Source organism: Cebidichthys violaceus, unplaced genomic scaffold (assembly GCF_023349555.1).
Source record: "Cebidichthys violaceus isolate CVI_PGR_0920_01 unplaced genomic scaffold, fCebVio1.0.p SCAF_5, whole genome shotgun sequence".
Taxonomy (NCBI): domain Eukaryota; kingdom Metazoa; phylum Chordata; class Actinopteri; order Perciformes; family Stichaeidae; genus Cebidichthys; species Cebidichthys violaceus.
In genome coordinates this window covers 5,756,217-5,779,551 of record NW_027176705.1, presented here as the reverse complement: position 1 = coordinate 5,779,551, position 23,335 = coordinate 5,756,217, and the positions used below count along the sequence as shown (strand labels likewise).

Genomic DNA, 23,335 nt, shown 5'->3' with positions numbered 1-23,335 from the left:
GTCTTGGTGTGTGTGTGTGTGTGTGTGTGTGTGTGTGTGTGTGTGTGTGTGTGTGAGCGTGTGGAAGGGCATCTGTCTCTAAAGCCCGTTGATTGCAGCGGCTGACACATTTAGAGTAAATGCAGAATTGGTTTCCGCATGCTCAAAATGTCCATGAACGGTGTGTTTCACAGATGGCTATATTCTGTTCTAGTTGTTCTTCATAGTGGCTCCGAGGTCAGAAGCAGGGATGCAAAAATACTATAAATGGTCAAAGGGTTTAAAACTCTATTACATAAGGCAACCTGAGGTATGCTGAAAAAAAGAAAAGATTATGCCATTAAAAAGTAAACTTTAATGGTGGTGCTGCTGACTTTAGGTTTTAATTTTTCCTAAATAGTTTAACTAAAACAGCATGTAAAGTTATGGAAAGGTCTGAGAAAACTACTTGTGTAACGTCACTCAGGGAATTTGAATAAACTACAATCCTCATGCCCAGGACAGAAGACTGTCTAGCTGCTCAGATCACACATCGATACACAACCAACTAAAATTCTAGTTTCCAAATACTAACACGCATGTTTGAAGCAGAATACAGTAAAGAGCAGTGATTGGAAAAGGAGGCTGAAAAACATCCTTGATCAAAGAGCAATTGGTCGGACTTGAAGAGGTACAGGAGGCATTGAGTGGTGCAAACATTTTGTTTTAAAGAGAGATAATGAAATTTGATTGGTGGTAAAACAAATGTATCAAATTGCGGTCGCTGTGTCATTGTGGTTAGAAAAATAGGCTTGTCATCAAAGACACTCAACAAATATCTATAAACATACTAAACATAAGCTATGCTAATTACTATGGAAAAGTTTGGTAATTTAAAGTTTAGCCTTTTTTTTTCTACCGAACACACACAATTACCTGTATAGGTGTATCTGTTGGCATCTCCGCTGTACACTACCTCCTCATGAGATGGGCACAGGCTCCCTTCAAATTGCAGGTTCTCGGTGTGTGTGTGAATGTATGCGTCTGCCATTTTGTATGTGTTATCACTTCTGTTTGTATTTGTAGACAGGCCCCTAGTGAGAGTTTCATGAGTGGTGTTGAGGGAAGGTGAGTATGTTGTGGAGGATTTATCAGGGTGTTTGTGCGCAGACAGGACCCATGTGCAGGCGTTCGTAGATGGATCGAGGTCACACGAGCCACAGTAAGCTGTAGAAGCTGCAGCTACAGGACACACGGCACCCTGCAAACACTGGTGCTGCACAGAGGAGAAAAGGAGAGACAGTCAAAGATGAAGAGGAAAAAAATCTTAATTTTCTCTAAGTGATTTGTCTACATGATTGCACTACAGACTGGCACAACTACCACAGAAACTTTTTACTGTTTACTATTATCTTTTACAAATTCTGAAGCATTTCTCTCCGCCTTTAACACACAATACGTGCAGAATGTGGCTATGTTCGTGTTTGTTTGTGGTTAGCATGGTCCTTAATGACATCATTAGAGCTAATGAGAGTTCCTACCCTTTGTCCCTGTGTGTGCGTGCCTCTGTTTGTGTATGTGTGTATGCGTGTGCCTGTTTCATGCTGACTTAGGAACACACAAACACCACATGACCCCAGTTGATAAATGGAAGATGGCCCAATCCCCAACTCCTGATGTGACAATGAATTTGGGAGAGGGAGAGAAAGAGAGAGGGAGAGGGGAAAAGAGAAAGAGGGAGAGAAATTCTATCTACCAATATTGCTAGAAGATGACCTGCTTTTGAAACATTTCTAGTAGACATTTAATCCACAGAGAAGATGTAAAGGACATATGGCACAACTCTACACATGAACAATAACAAAGAGTGTCAAACAGCTACTGTATAAAGAACAATAGATGTTTTAAAAAGTGATTTATAATGTGCCTCACATATCATGTCTAAGAAAAAACAAACAAAACAGTATAAAAACAGAGAGGATTTCACAAACTTTGAGACGACATTCATTTACTAGTGTATAGACACAAACAGCTGTAAACACAACACACATTCTCTCACATACCTTTATCAACAGGCCAGGTGTGGGTTCATCTGCACACACGTGTCGTTGAGGGTCGTAGCCAATCCCATTGCAGCATTCCTCCTCCTGATGTATGACCTTTGACCCACAGCACTGCAGTGTCACTGTGGCATTGCCAGCAGGGTGCATTGTGGGATATCCATCATTACTCACACAGCACAGAGAGGTTGAAGAGTTTATATATTCCTGACCACAGCAGACAAAACCTAAAGATAAGAAAACATGCATCACATTCTTTTACAGACTACAAATGATGAGTGTGTCTTTTAATTCTCTAATGAATCAGTTTTAAGTTCTGGATATTTAAATTAGCTACAAATGTATTGCACACATTTATATAATTGACATACTGTGGTTATATTTCTACATTCAACAGTGATGTCTGAAATGTTTTGTGTCTCACTTTGATTGTTTTCATTATCACCTCTTCTTGTCCTCTGCGTCTTCATACTCAAGCAAGGGATCCTCAAATACTACTCATCCTGTTATTATTACCTCCTCTTCCACCTCTCCTCCTTCCTCAATCCCTTCCCTTCGCCTCCTCTTGTTTTATGCTCCTCTTCTCTCCATACAGTAAAAAAGATCCAGGCCATGCAGTATTGTCTCTCCTCTGCACTTCCCAAACTCTCGTTTCGTCTTCTGCTCAACCTCTATTTCCCCGTCTGCACAGAAACAGTATTTACGCTGCTCTAAATATTAGTGTGCATCTTCTCTTATCGACTCTTATCCTCCCTTTCCTCTTCTCCTCCCCTGTACGCCTCTTTTTCTCTCCTGTATTCATCTCTTCGTACAGCAGTAATATTCAGGCTATGCTGTCGAAAGTGTGCAGGGGGAGAGGAAGTGTATTTCTGAGAGCTGCCATCTCTGACAGTGATAGGTGATGTCTTTCTGCTACCACTTCACCTTCAGCAGCAAGGTGACATTTAAAATACATGCTATCACTCCATTTCCCTGTAAATGTTTTGCAGCTGAATATCAAATTTCAAGCCATGTTTCGCCACATTTTCCAGCGCTTCATAATTCAAATTCAAATGATTTGAGTCACTTTGAATGATTGACAAATTAAAACTCTTTAAGTGTCTGTATATTTTAAGTAGAAAGAATTGTTCTTAGTGGAGAAAATATTATTTTCATCTACAGAAACGCAAAAAGTTATACTTCATTCTGGTTAGAAAAGCTGCTAATGCTTTGGCATACAAAGTCCTTCTTATTGAGTAACTAAGGTTACGTTATGTTATGTTTTAGTACTACACTGACTAAATTAACTTGTTTCCACCTTCACACAATTGTGATGCCCCAAAATAAACATGAGGGCGACACAAAACTGGCAGCAGCTCTTAAAGACGAGCTACAAAACAAATGCATATCATGCTATGGCAATGGCGTCGTATGTACATGATGCGGCTGGTAGCTCCCATGAATTTCACCACAGTTTTGTCTTCATTTGTTGTCTTTTTGTGTTTATTACTGAAGTACTTAAGGCATATGACAGAATACACTCATCAACATCGAAGAAGGAATTCATTCGTGGGGAGCGCACCTTGAGGCGATCACCGCTTACGCCATTGAAAGCAGGGTCGACTGCCCCAGGAGGAGAGACAAGATGGAAGCTGAGCTAACCCAGCTAGGACCTGAGGCGATTCCACCACCCAGTCTGCTCCTCGCTGATGTCCGGTGGCAGGACAATTTAGCCTAAACCACGTTGGTGACTGTTGTGCCCACATTTTTACAGAGACTTGGCACCATTGTGGCATACCGGATCAAGCTACACTTGAAGGGCGGACCACGGGACAGAACCCAAGACATGAATATCTCACTTTTTATAATATGGGACCTGGTGCCTTCTCTCCAGTGGCGCTCCTAATAACACAAGTTGAGCCAATCCGGTTACTTTGTCGTATTAGCTTAGTTGAGGGGGAGGATTGTCAAGCTTTGGCCATACAATGGATTAGGACTATAATATTGTCCTGCTATAATACTGAGTCAGCAAAGTAACCCCCCACTGTGAGAATGCATTGAAAATACAAATGAGCATGGCATGGCACGACACAGCTCAACTAAAATATCATAACTGGGCTGATGGAAAAAGGACAAATTGTATTTTAATGAGAGTCCAATTGAAAAAAAAGCTTCTCATTTTGAATCAGACTGAAATGTTATAAGAACCCCTCGGTCTCCTGTGATTATTTAGTTTATTTATAAATAATCTAACTTTCATGAGGTATTTAGCAAATTCATCCTAACAGCCGATGACATGCTGATCTGTAGCACTATCTACCCCCAGCTGTGTTGCCCATTTTATTTGACAGCAGACATTAAACACTAAGTCATTGCATTGTACCATGGTCTCGCCCTTTAATGGGGCTACAGCTAGTTGTGGAGTGATAAATAACTTATTGTTTAACAACCCAATCAGCGCTCACTCTTTGCGCACATGAAAAGCTGTTCATTTAGGTAATCATTTCACTTAAAGGCCAGAAGTGGAGGATGGCACATATTTTCTCCTGTGCTGTTGCAGTGCATTATATCCTCACCGCATCCATCACAGGAAACATGTGACAGGAAAATGCAAGTGTATGTATGTGTGTGATTGTGTGACATAAAGGCAGTCTGACGGCTAGTAACTCACTTAGCAGCGGCAGCTGTTGCAGAGTGGGGGCTTGGTGGCCAATTCCCCCAGCGCCTTACTTCAGCTTCAATGACGCGCAAATAAACAGCTCAACACTTTTCCAAAATAGCTTCCTTCCACTCATCCCTCGTCCTCTCGGCATCTTCACCTCTACTCCTCCCTCCCATCCGGACGCCAGGCCCTCTGCGACTCACAACATTTACTCATTTGTCTCACTTCCATTTACTCCCAAGCAGTCAGACTGTCTTTCCATGTATCGTTCAACATGGCTCTGTTCAAAAACACTACATATCTTGATTCTCCCTTTCGCGTCTTCTGACTAAATGGCAACTTTATCACCTGTGACCTGAAGTTCAACAGTTATCTTCTGCCGCTTCTCCACCCTCAATCTGTTCTTTCTCTGATCATTCTTTTTTTACTGGCATCCCTTACTTACACCTATATCTCCCAATCTCCACAATGGTCTTTGTCTTCCCTCTGTAGTCAAAGTTCTATCTTCTTTTACTTTGTCCCTTTTCTGTCCCCAATGTTTTAATTTAACTATTTTTCCCATCATATCTATTAATCCTCCCTTCTTTCTGTTCCAACATTTTTACTTGTTCTTCTTTCCCCCTATTTTCTTCCCATCATCTTTACATCTTCTTCATTTCCTCCTCTTATTTCTTTTCCCCCTCCACTATTGCTCTCTCTATCGCTGCATCCATTCAGTTTATAGGTCTACATTAGCTTGTTTACTGCTCTGCAGCTAAACTTCACGACTGAATTATCACCCATTCAGCAGAAATCCAATCCCTGTCTTTGTAAGCGTTATCTGTTTGGGTTTGTGTGACATGCTTGTACATTTGTGTTACAGTTTTGAAACACACACCTACTATTTTCTCTTCCTCTCTGCAAGCTGTGTGCGTTTGTGCATGCATATGCATGTGAGTGTATGTGTTGACAACATTTTATCACACACCTCTTGTTTTCTCTCTTGCATTGCAGAATGCTTCAGCCCTAATCTTCAGATTTACGTTGGATTTGCATACGTTCGTTAATAGCATCGGGAGCGCCGCGTCAACACAAGGTGCTTAGACAACGAGAATTATTATTAGGGTTTCAGTCATTCCACTTAATGATAAGTCAATATTTAGCCCTGCCAATGAACTACTGATAAAAATGTGTGTTGTGGATTAGGGTTATCCGAGCTCTCTAGGAGACCAAAACCCCTCCACAACTTTAAACAAACCAAACACTTTTAAATACCTGAATATATTACAAGGGGTTTGGCACAAAATGCAAAGCAAGAGCACACACACTCAGTCTGTGTTCATGCATACAAGTACACACACACACACACACACACACACAGTCACATTGAAGAAGCTTTCATAGACGCACACATCTGCACACGCACACTCATACACAGAAAGGATCAAGCACATAAAAGCTGATGTTGTTATTTAAGAGCAAGCTTATAACAGATATACGCAATATATTGGTATCGCCGGCCAATAAGTTACAAAAAATTGCAGACAAGACACGCTAAAGACATGTTTTAAAATGTGTTTTTGATTTAAATTAAATCTGGTGACATGAATATTGGTTGGAGAAAGCTTTACTGTATCTTGTATCTGATAAACAGAAACAAAAAAGTACCTGCAAAATATACATATATATATATATATTCATACATAAAAATGAATGAGTCATCTGTGACAGGCTATTTTAGCAATCAAAGATTCTAAATTGTCATGATACAGGCTTGTAAAGTACACACTGTAATACTTTTCATTTAATGTTTATTACAGTTCAGAATATCATTTTTTTCTGATTTTTTGTCTGAAATTTGTGGGAGTATATTTTTATATAATATATATTGAATGTCAGCTCAACTATTAATGTATTTTTGTTGAGTTAGTTGATACAGATTTCATTTCCTGCTTTGAAATCCTGCTCAATATCTTGGTGGTCACAACTCGAAAATAAGTAAATTAAAGGGATCCTTATCAAACATATTGTTTGTTATGCATCTGTTAAAAAAACTACAACAGTTGTCATGAAACTCTCAATAAAGGGTATCAGCCTCAAATATCCAGTGTTGGTTGAGCTCTACACAAACATGTACACACACACTCTCTGCATGAGGGAGTGTTCGTGTGTTGTGTGTGTATGTGCGCGCACTTTGTGCTCCAAAGGGGCCAGACTATATGCCATGTCGAGAGATGAAATCGCAGTAGATTGACTTTCTCACACAGAGCTCAGTGTTCCCATGTGGACACACACATGTGGATGTTAGGGCAGCGCGCACCCACCCACCCACCCACCCACACACACACACACACACACACACACACACACACACACACACACCTCTACTCTTTTCCCAGCTGACTGGTTGTCCTCTTGTCTTTCTGACGTCTTTTTTTTTATTCATCTCAACAGCATTACCAGCTGGGCATGTGTGTGACATTGTGTGTATGTGCATCTTTGGCTGTATGAGTCTTGAGTGTTTGTTTCAGTGTGGGTATGTGTGTGCTGAGCTTAGGGAAATGCTTTGGTGGCAGTTATATTTTCACCACTCTACAGGGATTCACTAAAAACTGAGACACAGCAAGCAGCTGTTCATGTGTGTGTTTAAAGTGTCTGTGTGAGAAGAGGGACTGAGATGAAGATAGACATTGTGATGAATAAATGAACAACTAAAAGAGTTTGACAAATGGATAAAACAGGAAAAAACAATTAAAAGATGTGATATGAGAGGAGTAAGTTTTGCTGAAATAAAGAACATAACGTACAGTATTTTGTAGTCTCCTGTGGATGCACCAAAATCATGTGTTGTGTTTGTATGGTTCATCAAGTACATATCAATCACGTGAATCAGAATCACCTTAATTAGCCAAGTATGTGTGGACATACAAGGAATTTTACTCAGTTTTCTCTCTCTTGATGTACTTATACAGAAATAGAAATAACAGACAAGGACAATGAAGATTGACAAATAAAGGTAAAGGATAGACAGAACTGTAATATACAGAAGTAGTGAAAAAGATAGGTGTACATATAAATTATACAAAAAGCACAAATGACCAACAATAAATAAAACATCTATTCACAAGTCAAGTGTTCTGCAAGTTGTAAGATAGAAGATAGAGAGAGATATAACTGTTTTTGTCAGGTACAGAAAAAAACTCTTTTATTAAATCATAAAGATGTAAAATGATTAAATGAGAAGAACATCCTTTAAAGCAAACATACATGGAGACTCCAGAGCATATGTATTCACTTCAACCCTACCAGAGACATTGTAGCTGACAACACAAAGACCCATGAACCGCCTCCTTCATGTTATCCATCACTGTCATCAATGTGATCTGAGAGTTGGTGAGTTAGGGGTGTGGCAGAGGCCCTATGTAGCACCAGTACGTTCCAAGCAAGTGCTGGCCAGCAAGTAGAGGTTCTCTAGTGGCTACCTATATGTCCATGTTAATGCTTCCAAGCCTCGGGTGCATCTCCAGTGGAGAAAACTTCCTGCGTTGAACTCGCATACAACTTTTAGCAGAAGATGTGAGGCAACAAGTGACGTAAAGAAGTGTCAGACAGCTCAGTCGTCTTGTTGCCGTCAACAAAGAAGTGAGACACACTAATTTCATTAGTTTGGATAACTTTGTGTAGAGCTTTGTTTCAGTGCAAAAAAGCCTCAATTCCATCTGCATCAACAACCAATAAATTAAGTTGAATAATCTACTCTTTATGTTTTTTTAATTCATTCATTCATTTGTTTCATCAATGTGCATGCAAAAGCTGCAATCTTTTGAAATGAATAATTAGGCACTGGGAATGCACCTTCACCAGACACCGGTTCAAAACAAAGACACACAAAACCATTTTAATTCAATAATGGGCACCTTTGTATTATGACCTTAACAGCAGCATGACACGCCCGTTAGTTGAATAAAGGGTAACTAAAACATCTCAGAGTCATGCAAAAGTATGTAGCACAACTATGCACTATTCTATTGCAACTTCATCCTGTAGTAGTCACTTATAACAAAGTAGTAAAAATGTCAAGGTCTCTTTGTGTGGGTGTTCTTGTTCATGTGAGTTCAATTCTCTCCCTGCTCATACCTGGAAGTTATGTCTTTTAATATTTTTCATCTTGTAAACTTTTGATAAATCCACAATGTTTAACCGCAACAAATTCAAAAATAACACAAAGGCAAACACACACACGCACCACACCACACACACACACAGCAGATTGTCCTCATCTCTGTGTTCCTGACAGCCTCTGGTTTTATATTTGCCAGTCATTAAAGTAAACCTAATAGAAAAGCCATCATCATAAATACATTAACAGAGAGAGAAATGTCTTCCTGTGTTCAGAGAGTACTCGATCTTCTAAAGCAGCCAGACGCTGCTGTTTGGAATGCACTACTGTTGGCCATTTGCTACCCATCATTGATGAGGGGCTTTTGGCAATGATACACACACACACACACACACACACACACACACACACACACACACACACACACACACACACACACACACACACAGGGAGACAAACTGATGAGAATCTTTTGGCAGAGATAAAAAAAGAACATGTAAAGGGTGTGTCTCTCTGCATAAAGAAACATGTAAAAATGTGCACACATTGAGATATATGTAAAGATTCAGACAGCCACATACAGAAAGTGAGGCATGCATGCAGCAAGTTGAAGTAATAAACCATGCACACTTGCACACACAAACGCATCCACTCTCACAACTCCGCCAGGCTCTGAGTGAGCTAGCTTAACTACTGGGATAATTTCCCTCCAGCAAATGGTCACTGTGCCCTTGAAAAACATATTTGATTATTACTTTTTCTCCCCCTCCTCTTTTTCTTTTAGCATCATCACAGCCATTTTCATCACGCGCTCTGATGATGGCACGGCAAGGCGCGTTAAGATAACACCCCGGCACCGCCAGGCTTTTAACACTTAAACGGTGAAAAGGGATATTCAGATTTGTCCTTGAACGTTTGGATGGGCCTGCTGGGCTGGGACAGAGGGAGGGAATGGGTGAAGGAGTTAAAGGAATGCATACATTTTTTAAGATTCACTTGCTTTAAGAAAAAGTGAGGTGGGGAGGGCATTTATGGTAGCAGCCCCAGTGAGAAATGGAGAAGGTGGGGTTGAAGGGCAGATGGAAGAGTTAAAGAACTGTAAACTATAAAAAAAAAAACATGTGAAGGGGAAATGATTAGTGGAGCGCACACAGCGAGGTGGGAGACTTTGGGAGAGTCAAGGAGCAACGGGAGGCCAAAGACACCGCACACGTTCCTCTAAACACCATCTAATCTCACCTAAATCCTAGCTAAACATCTTACATACAAACTCAGAGAGAGAAGAAAAGAGGAGCAAATGAAAAGCTTAAAAGTTGGTCTCGAACCTGCAACACAGGAGGAAATGCTGCAAGAAAACTGAGGCACTCCTGTCCAAAAACAAACAGTATTTAATCTACTTGAAAGTGAAATGAAAGCTGTTTAAACAAACTGGCAGATTTGGAAGGGAAGGATTTAGCATGGAGACTTTGTGTTATTGTATAACAACTAGAGAATGTTGAGGAAAGGATTATAGAGACCATCTCAATAATACCCCAAAGACTGTGACTAGGCAGAGTAGAAGCAAGGTCTGCCATTTAAGAGGGTATATTCCTGCTACTTAACGGGGTAAGTTTGAATAAAGACACAAGTAGGCAGGAATTTATACAAAATTAATGTAGTTAGACTCATAAATTGGAGGAAAATAGATTTAAGGTGCACTTATACGCCAAAGTGCAAGTGAGGTGCAAGCCATTACATGGCAGGTGTAGATTGTACTGATTTAAACTGAAATGTGTTCTGTCAGATGTGGATGACAGAGTATGATAAATGAGAAACACATTACTATAATTGGGGTAAAGTGGACAGGAATGATATCAACTTAGCAAAACCTAAAAAAAACATTTAGAAGAGCACAGTCCACTGGCTCAGCTTTGGTTTTGTTTCTTCTTTGGTACAGGTTGAGTGAGGTGACGTTTCTGACCCTGACTCTATTTTACTTGATTCACACTTGTTACCTGTTAAATAGTCTTGTGCACATGTTTGTGTGTGTACTGTATGTGTGAGTGCTTATATAACTGTGTGGTGCATATTTTTGTACGAGTGTAGATGTGGATACAATTCTGTATGTATGTACATACATGCTATGTGAGTGTGTGTGGTTGCATATGAATGTTGTTGCATGTGTATGCTTGTGTGTATATCTACCTGTGCACATGTGCACGCAAGCCGGTACGTGTATCTGTTGCCAGACGGCTGTCTCCTGGCATTGCTGTTCCCCTGCAGTGTGTGTGTATGGTTGTTGACAGTGTGGACGGTAATGTGTGATAGATCGCACTTCAGGGACCCCATAATCACATCAGCCTAACCTAGTCTATCAGCTGGGCACAATGGGATACCCTTCACTCCTCCTTTAATCTGCTCCATCTAGCTCTTCACCACTCTTCTGTTCTCTCCAGGGTTTTTTTTTTCTCTCATTTACTTTCCTTCCCTTTCTCCGTTTCCTGTATTTGATGCATATTTTACAACTTTTTAATTATTTTATTCTGTCTTTCTTTCATCATCATTTATGTTTAATTTTGCATTATTTCTTACGATGTAAATTTCTATAACAATGTTTTCTATTGTGTGTATGAAATTATACTTGAAGTCACTATTTTCCTTTTTTTCATTACATTTTGTATCAATCTTTAGGATTTAACTTATTTATAATTGATTTTAAATATAATTTAATGCAATCTGAAGTCTGCGCTCGCTTGCATTTTCTTTCATTTTTTCTTTCTTTTTGTCTTTCTTTCACAAATCTGTCCCTCACTGTATCATTAAAAATACCAAACCCTGGACATGGTGAGAGGCAGCGATGAGAGTGAGTGGTGCCAAGGTTAAGTAGCATATCCTATAATAGGTGTTGCTGTGTGCATGTTTTGTGTGTTAGTGCGAGTGTCTTGAAACAGACGTGTGGGGTCGAGGTTGCATAGCCGGCCCCAGGGCTCCCCGACAGCGCAGTGCACCCGGCAAATGGCCCTTAGCCTTGCTAGTGCCGCTAGCCCTGCGATCCATCATACCATATGTTCTCAATGGGGAAGCTAACGCTAATGACTGATGAGAGGATGGGAAGGGGGCACATAAAGGAAGGGAGGGGGAAGAGGAAGAAGAGAGTAGGTGGTGGAAGGAGCGAGGGGGAGCAAGAGGCTAGAGGAAAAAGCAGAGGGAGAGGGGAAAAAAGTTGAGGAAAAGTAAGCAAGAAGATGACAAAGAGAGCAGAGATGTGAAATAAATAACAAAAGGAGATGGAGTGGAAGAGGAGGTGGGGAGCATATGCACTCCTTGGGCGGGCTACTCAAATGAAGGATGACCATATAGCCTGCTTTGTTGAAAGAGAAAAGAGGATCTAGTGAAGGAGTAGAAAAGGAAACAGTAACGGTGTAGAACACTAAAATGACTTGTCAAAACAAATTAACAAACAAAACTCTTAACATGAGATCAATATTTGAGAATGAAAACTCTAAAAGAGAGTATATTTGACTATTTCATGAAAATATAATATGGGAGAGTAAGAAATAATAACGGCCATGAAATCAAAAAACAAGTATTTCTGATTTCTTGCTTCGTAGGAACTTTTTTGTTAGCATGCACATATTTTAGTGTAGGTAGGAATCTTGTGTGTGTGTCAGTGTGTGTCAGTGTGTTTGCGGCTAGGCTAATGGAGTACTATAGGCCTGCCCATATGGGCCATTGTTTATGTGTGATGAATAGAGTCCACGTGTCTGTCTCTGGCACTCAACACGAAGCAAACCCTGCCGAGGGCACCCTGTTGACTCTGTGTGTGTGTTTTTTGTGTACGCGTGGGTGCATGTAATATGTCTATATGCGTGAAAGTGTGTGTGTGTGTGTGTGTGTGTGTGTGTCTGTGTGTAGGAGAGAGAATGAGTGTGTATTTGTCCTGCTGTGTGCTTGGCAGTGCCCTCAACGGTGCCATCCAGAGTGTGTTTCATCATCATCTGCCATGACAAAGATGTCTAATGACACACACACATACACACACACATACACACACACATGCACTGTCCCATCTGTGCCATGGTATCCGGGTGCTTTGGGACACTGCGGGAGAGGAAGAAAGGGAAACGACCCCACGTTCCTGCACCATGTGTCTACCTCAACCCTTTTTGCTTTTCTCTCTTGTCCTATGATTTCCCCCCGCCCATAAACATTAAGAAGACGTCACCAGGGACTAAACTCTAACAAAATCCTTTTTGGGCCAGAGTAACTGGTTTTGTGAACAAAAGGCCTTTTTGTTGATTGGATTGGAATAAAGGATTTTCTCAAGACAAAAACAGTTTTCTATCCAGAAGGATCAGCATCCCATCAAACTTCACCCAAATGTGCTTTCATTGTTGGGCAATCTTTTAATTTCCTTCTTTATTCTAACAACAGTGGATTTTCATGTTTGAATCTGTGTTTTCTCCACTCACCTGGGGTATATGTATGCACTTCACCCCTCTCAGCATCACCGCAGCACACCAGAGTATTATCTACAATACGGCCTCCACAGCATCGGACCCCATAGCCATCATGGAGGCTCCTACTACAGCAAAGCTGGCCGCCTTTCATGGAGTAAGGAAACCCCCCACAGCAGCTGTCACCCAGCCCCACTGAGACCCGGCCCTGCTCGTGGTCAGGGCAGCAGTTTTCATCTACAAAGACAAGGACAGATGAAGGAAACACTTGAATGACATGGAAAAGATTAGACTCAAGTCAAGTAGAAAAGAGCAAACCCCATGCAAGTGTAAACATATGAAGTGATTTGACACTCACTGGTTTTTACATGAATATAGTATCCTCCACAGCACTGGTGGTCAGGGAGAGCTGGGAGCAGTTTGCCATTGCAGCAGACCGGATTGGAGTAATTACTCAAACCCAGGTAACTGCCCTCACAGCAATGATGATGTTGTTTCTTAGTGTACAGCAGCCCACTGCAGCAAACCTGGTTGACATACAATACATTGACACGGATGAGAAAGTATGTAAACTAAATACACATAACCACACAGAGAAAAAATCTGCCAAAGAAAAGGCCATTAAATCATTACGGGAAATGTTCCTTTGTGAGGCCAAACTCCCTAAAAATTACTGTTTAAAGGCTTTCTTTAATATATTACACCCACATTACCAATACACAATGTTGTTTGTGGCATTTTTTTTCAAGGTACTTGAGTGTGTCTCGTAGGTGTGTATGAGCTAAAAATGTTGGCATTGTTTGTACCATTGGGTGCTGTGGGGGTAAATGTATAGCTGGCGGATTGACTGTGCCAACTTGGCTGGCATTCAATGACACATGGATGGGAGTGAACGCAGATGACAAGTTAATCTGTTTAGAGAAATTAATCACTACAAGGATGACCGTGCATCTCACTTAAATAGCGTGCACTCGGAAGAGGACATGTGAGAGTATGTATTTGTCTGTGGCTCTCTGTGTTTCTTTTTGTGCTTTTGTGTCTAGGTCTGAGGTCTGGTGACTAATATCCTGAGGGAGTACACAGCAACACTGTATTCTCCACTTCAGATCAGCAGCCAAAGCAAAGACCCTGGATCCTCTATCTTGTTTTTACACATTGTTATTGTTGTACAGTGATTGATGATTGTGTTTTTAATGATTACTTATGACAAATTCTAGTTAAAAGAGGCTCTTGAATTCAGGTGAAAATGGGCAGAGGAGAGAGGATTAGAGCGGAAGAAAGATGAAAGACTTAATGTAGCAGAGCAGAGCAGGAGAAAGGAGAAATATCAGCCCCAAAAATGCATTTCCTCAATACATCTATAATCAACATTTGTGTAATTAAATGCTTTTCAAAACAATATTTTATTTATGACATATGTCAACACACCATCATTACATGTTGCATGTAGAAGTATGTGTTGTTCCAGGCAGTACTTGTGACTTAACAAAAATAAAAAAAATGCAGTCCCCCCTGTAAAACAATCAATATAGTATTGTATTGTTTTAACCTGTAAATGGTGTTCTTTCCTTCAGCCCAGCATGCATGTTAATGCAGAGTTGTCCATGCAAAATGTATACCACGAGTGATCAATATGATATAATAACAAATGGATGAAGATTTTCCCATAGCCCCGCCTTATACAGAACAAATAAAATAAGCACCAAATGATCGGAACATAATCACCTGAATGTCAGGATGGAAGCAGGACATCCCACACACACCATTACTGGCAGGACACTGCAGGTACGAACATCTGAACCTTACACCGCCTGACTCTTCTCCCACAGAGAGTGTGACCCCCATTGACCCAACGGCACACGACCTCAAGGTCCGTCTTAAAACATCATAGCCCAGCATGATCCCACTGGGTCTGCCTGGACGGGACCAGTCCAACCTCACCACCCTGATTAAGAGAGAGAGAAGGAGATGGAGAGTGAGAGCGAGATATGTTCTCCTTCACACTCCTTTCACACTACTGGGAGGCACACAATAACTTTATCATACCCAGACACACACACACACACACACACACACACACACACACACACACACACACACACACACACACACACACACACACACACACACACACACACACACACACACACACACACACACATACGCATTCATGCATGGTTAATGCCTGACAAAGTTGAGTTACAGTGTCAGAGTGTGTGTGTCTTTATACACTTCTCACTATTGATTTTTCTCTTTTTTATCTCTGACATCTTTGGCAGGAGAAAGACCCATGTAGTGACTCACAGAGTTACAACTTACACAGCCTCCTACACAGGAAATGAGCCACAAATCACCACTTCCTCTGCCACTGTAAGATTTGTAACATTGAGATTTAGGTCAAATGTGGGAAGCAGAGCATTTTAAATGTCATTAAATACAACTGAGTGCAAATAAAATATCAGTTTACTGTCATATTTTATTAATTTTGATAGCTACTTTAAGGTTGTATGATTATATTAAATAGTCAGAAAACTTTGATGCATTAGTGCATCCAAAAATATATATGAATATTGTATTCAGTATTTCAATCTTGATAGACTACTGAAGATGAATAGATGCAACAATCACTGTGTCTTCAATGGCTGTGGGTTTTAAAGTAGCTGGAATAAATATAGTTAATGTGCCTTTGCCTGCAAAATCTGGTTTTAAAGTACAACTGAAATTGCGTGAAAAAAACTATTTAAATAATGTTATTCTTTATTAATATACAGGTTACTAGTGCTGAGTAAGATTACATTTTCGTACAGTCCTGTTATATCTTGCCAGCATCTTGTGCAGCCTTCAAAAGACAAAATACCTCCACCATTTACTCTGTTAGTGCCAGCTGTATTGATTCTGCCATGTCAAACATACAAACCAACCTTCTGCACTGTCGGTAAACATTAACAATTACTACACTCAAACCAAAAGCTATTAAGTTTCATGAATCTAGATGGAACACTTTAAAAATAGTTATGAACGAATATTTCCATTAACAGTTTTTGTGGAAAGTCCATGCAGAAAGTTAAGGAATTACTGCAAAGAATATTTGCAAAACATCTCTGTATTACCTGGGATTGATCACATGTACGTGCGGCGCAGCCAGGTCAGCAGGCAGGTCCTCGACAGTAGTTGTCTGAGTAATATTACTCCGCACACATGCATACACAGTACAGACCTCCACCTGAAATACACAAACACAGCAGACGTAATGTGCGTTTCTGTGTCTGCGTTTGAGTGAGTGAGCGAGCATATCTGATTTTGATGGTGTGTACCTGTACGTTGTAGACAGTGAAAGGCAGCAGGTCTCCCAGCAGGTAGGAGCCTGAGCTGTTGTCTACACTGCCATGAAGACGGCCATTAAGGTAGATGTAGTAACCAGTAACTGCCCCATTGGGCCGTAGAGGAGGGAACCAAAGCACACGAACTGCGCTGCTGTTAACCGGAACCACCTCTGGGGCGGAAATCCCGTCTGGCTCTGAGGATAGCGCATGTGAGTACAGAAAAACACAATTGTTTGATTCTTGAGAAGAACAGAATGTTTTACAGCTTAAAGATACAAACATTGGAGATGTGGTCATCTTCAAAAATGCAAGTTTAATGCTAATGCTAACCAATGCTCTCAACATCACATGTAATCTTTTACACATAGACAATCTTGACTGTTGTTAAGTAAGAACAGCGCTGTAATAGATGGTATTGGTGTTAGAATTTTCCGAGACACATTTTCCCACAAATTCATTTGATCACTGCCACACAGACCACACCATTAAATCTTTAAAACGGTGTAGCATAAGCGATCATCAGGCCAGGCCTTTTAAAGTCAGGAAAAAACTGCTATGTCAAAACTATGTGTTGTGACTATGAGGTTCCCAGTGTGCACTGATGATATGAAGTGTATATACACGAGTCATGTATTAGTGTGTGTGAGAGGAAAAGAGATAGACATGGACACACAGCTTATAGGCATGTGATTGTGTGCACAGCACGACAGAGTGTGTTTGTGCACGTGACTCAGAGAGAAACAGAGAATGTGTGTCGGTGTGTATATAATGCAGGATGACTGTGAGTCTGAGTGTTAGTGAGGGAGGGAGGGAGACCACCTGTGTGTGTGTGCAGTACAGCGTTGCAAATGTTATCTAGCAGTAAATGAAATGTAGAGCAGTGGACTGGGTTTAGGTAGGTGCATTGGCAGCAAATTAATTGGGTTAACTTCACTTACCTGAGTGCATTTTCACTAAGAATAATAAATTGACTTTGCATGGTCAGCTCACTCCCACACTTTTTCTCTGTCTTACAGGCAGTAGCAAATGACAGTCTCTACCTTCCTGTGTTATGTTATTATATTCTTATACAGTCCTGTCGATCATATTCCCTTTGTCCTTGATAACTCCTGAAAACTCCTATGGTGATTAATTTGATATGGCCACCAAGAAGAAGTGAATGACAGCAGAAGATATAGATACAGTGGGCACATTTTTTAAGACAAAGAGTGGAAGATGGAAAACAGAGTATCATTAATTGTATAAAATGTTCCTCAAACATCAATGGATCAGGTTGTGAATAGAAAAGCGAGAAAGAGAACCAAACAGAGGGAAATAATATGAGATGGTGTGTGAGAGAGGTAATCATACAGACTCCATCTATTATTCTAAGTGAAAATGCACTCAGCTAAGAGAAGTTAACCCAATTCATTTGCTGCCAATGCACTTACCTAAACCCAACCTACTGCTCTACATTTCATTTACTGCAGGATGGCATTATCAACGCAATACTGCACACTGAGCCTCTTTCACTCACACAGACAGACACACACATTTTTCTTGCCAATTAGTCTTGATGTTAGCATTGCCCTATAGATTGCAGGCCATGTTAGGATGGTTGGTAGGGTTGAGTTGCATTTGGCCTTGGTCTGTGTGTGTATATGTGTGCGTGTGTGCACACTCTTATGGCTGTAAAATAATGAAATTACCTCCAGAGCCCTCTCAGTTAAACGAGCCATGCTTTGCCTTTAGCACCTAATGATTTTCTAATGTTTTTAATGCACTTTTTATTATACTGCTCAGATTAGAGGAAAAGAGAGAGGCCTCTGACATATGATAATACTGAAAATGAAAGTGAGGCGGAGAAAGAGAGAAACAGAGATGGTGAGAAAGCGAGATTGAGAAGGAAATCGTGACAGAAGGAAACCAACAGACGGATTGAACGGCCTCTGACAAATGATTACAGAGTGATTTGAAAGCTAACTCTTAAATGCTGAGAGACTGGGCTGTGAGTTTGAGAGGAAAATAGTAAGAAAAGTTGTGATGATGGTTAGCTGACCCTGCCTGAAAAGGAAAAAAACTGTAGATCTGAGAACTGATGTTCTTTGCTCATATTCCATTTAATATTCTCTCTCAAAATCCAGATTTTACATCCTCATAAAGAGTCTCTGGTCACTGCATATTTTGGTGCAAGTTGCCACTTTTAACATAACATTTAACTTTAACTTATTCATTTTTTTTTAATAAGTTTATTATTAAATACGTTTTTTTTTCCGTAGAATTATTTTATTTTTTGAAAAAGATTATGTGATGTATTGTAAAGTATGGTAATTATAGCCTGTATAAGGCATGGGAACAGCTTTGTTTGCTGTCTTGTTTGACAGGTAGAGCATTGCTTGTGTGTGTGGCTGTGTGTGCAGTCTGTGTGCGTTAGTCTGCGTGTGGTGCCAACAAGTATTTTACAACACCTTAAATCTGGCTCATACACACACTTTGTATTGATTTCATGCCTCTCTACATGATGTGTTTAACATCTCCTGAGAAGCACAGAGTTGGAGAGAAAACACACATTAACACAGACCCCTGTCTAGGATGCATTGAATTTATATACTGTGCCTGACACACTCGTATGGACTTACAGTATTATGCACAACACCACCCTCACACATATCCTAAGTTAGAAGGCAAATTTTAACCTAATTTCTAAGATCAATTGTTGTTCAAATATCACTCAATTATACACATACCTCCATCCTCTGTGGTGACGTTAACCTTTGCCTTAGTTGTATTATGTGCTCCGTTGGACACCTGTACTGACAACAGATATGTGGTGCTGGGCCAAAGGTCACTTATCACTGTGGACGTGATCTCAGGGGGGAAAGCCAAGATTTGACTTAACTGGGAAGACATTATTGTCAGAAAGTAAGATTCCACTTCTCCCTGTAGGTCTTGCAAAGCTGTGGAAGACATGAAGAGAGAAGGAGAAGAGTGAGGGAGCTATAAAAAAAAAAAAAAGAATCACTTTTCACTTTTTGATAATTTACATGTCACAGAACAATTTCCGCAGAATATACAACCATGAAATAACTTTGCTGGGCCAACTGTGTGTGTGTGTGTTTGAGTGTTTAAAAGTGAAGGTAATCTTACAGGGTTGGGTCCAGGTGACATGTACAGCAGTGTGATTGACAGCGTGGGCAGACAGAGACGGAGGGCGGTGGGGAACCCCCGCCATGGTCACAGCGGTAACAAGCTCTCCTGAGGAGTATCCCACGTCATTATGTACCACTAACTGATAATGGTAACGGGTGAATCTGTTGAGAGACAGTATTGGTGTTATTAATAAGGGGACTACATTAGCCGTGTTTCCATTCAATTGTCAAGCGACTTTTAGCAAAAAACACAAAACAAGAAATGCCAATTAGGCGCGTTTCCATCAACTTGTTTGGAGCAAATAAACTCGGCCACAGCGTAGTTGCGCTAGTATGAAGGTAGATTTGTGCCTTTATTACGCAAACAAAAAAATATGTTTTGAAAGCAAATTTCTCGCACTGCAATCAAAAATCAAGTTTGTAAGTGAAAATATATAAACTGAGAATAAATTATTTGTTAGTTTTGCTTATGAAACTATAATTTTTGGTTGCAAAACAAAAACCTTTGCTTTCAAAACGAAAAGCTACGGTTTCAAAACCAAAAGCTACGGTTTCAAAACCAAAACGTAAAGCTACGAGTTGAGTTTGGACGTAGTGGGCGGGGCATACGCTGCTGAATGAGCCAGGAGTTTCTATTGGTGGGTTCGACTTACGTTACATGCACGCAGAAAGTGAAGCTTCATGTCAACAACACCTCATGTCGTTCTTTTAAAAAAAGAGACTCTATGACACTAACAACATGAAAACAAAGTGAAGTGCTAACAGAGCAATATAATGTCAACTTACCTCCATGCCGCTCATCACAGTAACCTCTACAGTGGAAGTAGATGCCGGGATCCAAGTCGAACCCACCAATAGAAACTCCTGGCTCATTCAGCAGCGTATGCCCCGCCCACTGCGTCCAAACTCAACTCGTAGCTTTACGTTTTGGTTTTGGTTTTGAAACCGTAGCTTTTCGTTTTGAAAGCAAAGGTTTTTGTTTTGCAACCAAAAATTATAGTTTCATAAGCAAAACTAACAAATAATTTATTCTCAGTTTATATATTTTCACTTACAAACTTGATTTTTGATTGCAGTGCGAGAAATTTGCTTTCAAAACATATTTTTTTGTTTGCGTAATAGAGACCCAAATCTACCTTCATACGCTAGAGGCTTGCATATCTGCGTTGCTATTCAAACCATTTATGGGAGAAATATGCAGAGAGGTCTTCGTTTTTTGTTTTTTCAATTGGGCCAGTTTTAATTGTTCTTCATGTTAGCTAATATTGTCCATGTTTCATGTTGTCTAGAGACGAGGACAAGCATTTGCACTAATGGAGATATCCGAGATGACACCAACAGCGGAACAGCTGATCTGAGCGTGTGAGTCAAATGTTTGCTACGTCAGAATTTATTCAGCAAAGGCGTTTCTATAATCCATTTAGTGCATTTTCTCAATTGAGGATGTTTCATTGAATTTTGCTGTTTCCATACAGCTTTTCTAATGGAATACTTCAAAATGAAAATAAAAAAATATATGTGAATGGAAACACGGCTCATATGTTTTTAATTTCCTTGCGGTGACTTCAACTAAACAAACACAAATTACATTGTCATAAAGTACTCTCTGGGACATCAACAAAAACAATCCTGCAAAGTGCTGACACGTTTAGAAGTTTGTCAGCTTACTACTTGAATGAAGCACAGTAGACACAAACCCAAAAAGAGTACACCCAGAGCCGTTTAGCAAGCATAGAGGGGGGAAAAAAATTAGCTTCCACCAAGTGCCAAACTGAGATTAGGGGACTCTGTGTGAAAAACAATTTAATTCTTTGGGATATTTGCTTAATGTATCTTTGAGCGGTATTAAAAGATCGGCATCAGCGGCAGCTCGCCGATCGGCTCTGCACACACGGTTTGCTGCGGCGCCGGCGTTTGCTCTAGAGCTCATTTCAGTAATCTCACCTGCTTAGGCCTTTATCTTGGTAGAACAATTTGGTGCCGGAGTAAACATGGAGCCAGCGATGGAGATCTTCAGAGGGGGGAGGGGACATGGCTGTTACCGTGGGGACCGTGGCGATGGCCAGGGGCTGGTGGGTTTTACGTCTGAGCAACTTGTATCTGAAGGGGAAATTTGAATAAAAGAAAACACACACACGATTGGATGTTTAGGAATGCATTAACACCCAACACATGTTCACAAATGCACCATTATGAGCACACAGACACACACTGCGTCCACACGGCAATATACACATGCATGCATACGGACACAAAAACACACACACACACACACACACACACACACACACACACACACACACAGACACACACACACACACACACAACACAATGTGCATCTAACTCTTCTCCTTATCGCTCATTTCCTCCACTTCTGCTGTTTTTCATCATCTCTATTCTTTTGCGTTCACTGTATCTCACCCCTCCCTCCCAACGCCCCTTGTTTTTTTTCTGCAGGGTTTGTGTTTTCCTCTCCCCACAGTGATGCTAATTTCTGCTGTAATCAGAAGAGAAGGGCTTAATGCCGCCTTTTAACAAACCCACTTAGACAAACACACAGAGCTGAGCAGAGCAGAACAGAGAGACAGGCTCATGCATTTTAATCGCCTGCCAGGAAAATGGACCTTTATTTTAGGCCTAATCACCGACAGCGTAGAACAGAACAGGACAGAACAAAACGGACCAGAATGTGTATAAGGGCCGAGAAAAAACAGATTAAAAAATGCACAACACTTAGCTCATTACCAAGGCACTCATGTTAGCAGTTTGTTAACGTGTTCCTATCTTTTTGTTTCCTAAGTTTTTCAGCAAAGATTGAACCTTTCCAGAATGTGTCTTTCAGTAACAACATGCTGTATATTTCAGTCTCCGCTGCCTGTTTTCTGACTTTTGTTTTTAGCTGATGAATTAAAACAGAGGGTCGATTCAAATTATGTTAAGTTATGATGGATACACAGATTGGGGTCCACTCATATTAGCTCTTCATAATTAGTATTGGATTTTGGATATGTATTTGCATGTGCATAACTATTATAAACCTTCTTCTTCTCACTTAGTTAATTTCCTATGACAATCAGAAAGCAATGGAAGCAATTTGTTTGGTTCTGTGCATTTTAAAAGAAGGTATGTATGCCTGATCCATAGTGAGAATGTTGAGATTGCTGATGTGGACAGGTAAATCTGAATACTGTGTACATTTCATGTTGATATTTATGAATTCAATTGTGTGAAATCTGAATAATAAAAGTATTTCCACTTAAACACACAACTTGTCATCCCTCCTCTGCTACTTTGTATGTTATGTTCTTCCCTTGTTTACACTAATTCAGACAGCACATGAATCAGTGAGCCATGGAAAAATAATTGTCCTTGATTGATATCGCCCCTAATATAATATGATTAACAATATTCTTTCCATATGTTTTGTTTGACACACTAACAGAAGTTCCGATGGGCCAGTAAAAGCAATGCAGTGATTACAGAGCAATAGTAGTTTTTCACACCAGTCAAATAATGTGATTACAGTAAAGCGAAACATGTTACTCCAATTACTGGATGTGTCTTCATTACAGTACAAACCAAATGTGTGTTCTTAAGCTATTGTTATTTCAAATCACTGAGAATCTCTTGAACTAGTGGTAGTATTATCACAAGCAAGATGATTGTAATGTTGGTGAGACAGAAAAACAG

The 23,335-nt window shown here is 40.3% G+C and overlaps 1 protein-coding gene across 1 annotated transcript in view; it reads right to left on the bottom strand.

The window, feature by feature from the left end:
* ush2a (Usher syndrome 2A (autosomal recessive, mild)) overlaps positions 1-23,335 on the bottom strand; it is a 195,904-nt gene that overhangs the window by 55,158 nt on the left and 117,411 nt on the right. The window contains exons 54-63 of the mRNA XM_068730789.1: positions 21,590-21,745; positions 19,644-19,807; positions 19,244-19,453; positions 16,509-16,711; positions 16,305-16,417; positions 14,920-15,139; positions 13,553-13,721; positions 13,210-13,431; positions 2,022-2,245; positions 895-1,234 (exon numbers count right to left, since the gene is read on the bottom strand). Of these exons, the coding sequence (XP_068586890.1) occupies positions 895-1,234; positions 2,022-2,245; positions 13,210-13,431; positions 13,553-13,721; positions 14,920-15,139; positions 16,305-16,417; positions 16,509-16,711; positions 19,244-19,453; positions 19,644-19,807; positions 21,590-21,745 (2,021 nt within the window). The remainder of the gene's footprint in view (positions 1-894; positions 1,235-2,021; positions 2,246-13,209; positions 13,432-13,552; positions 13,722-14,919; positions 15,140-16,304; positions 16,418-16,508; positions 16,712-19,243; positions 19,454-19,643; positions 19,808-21,589; positions 21,746-23,335) is intronic.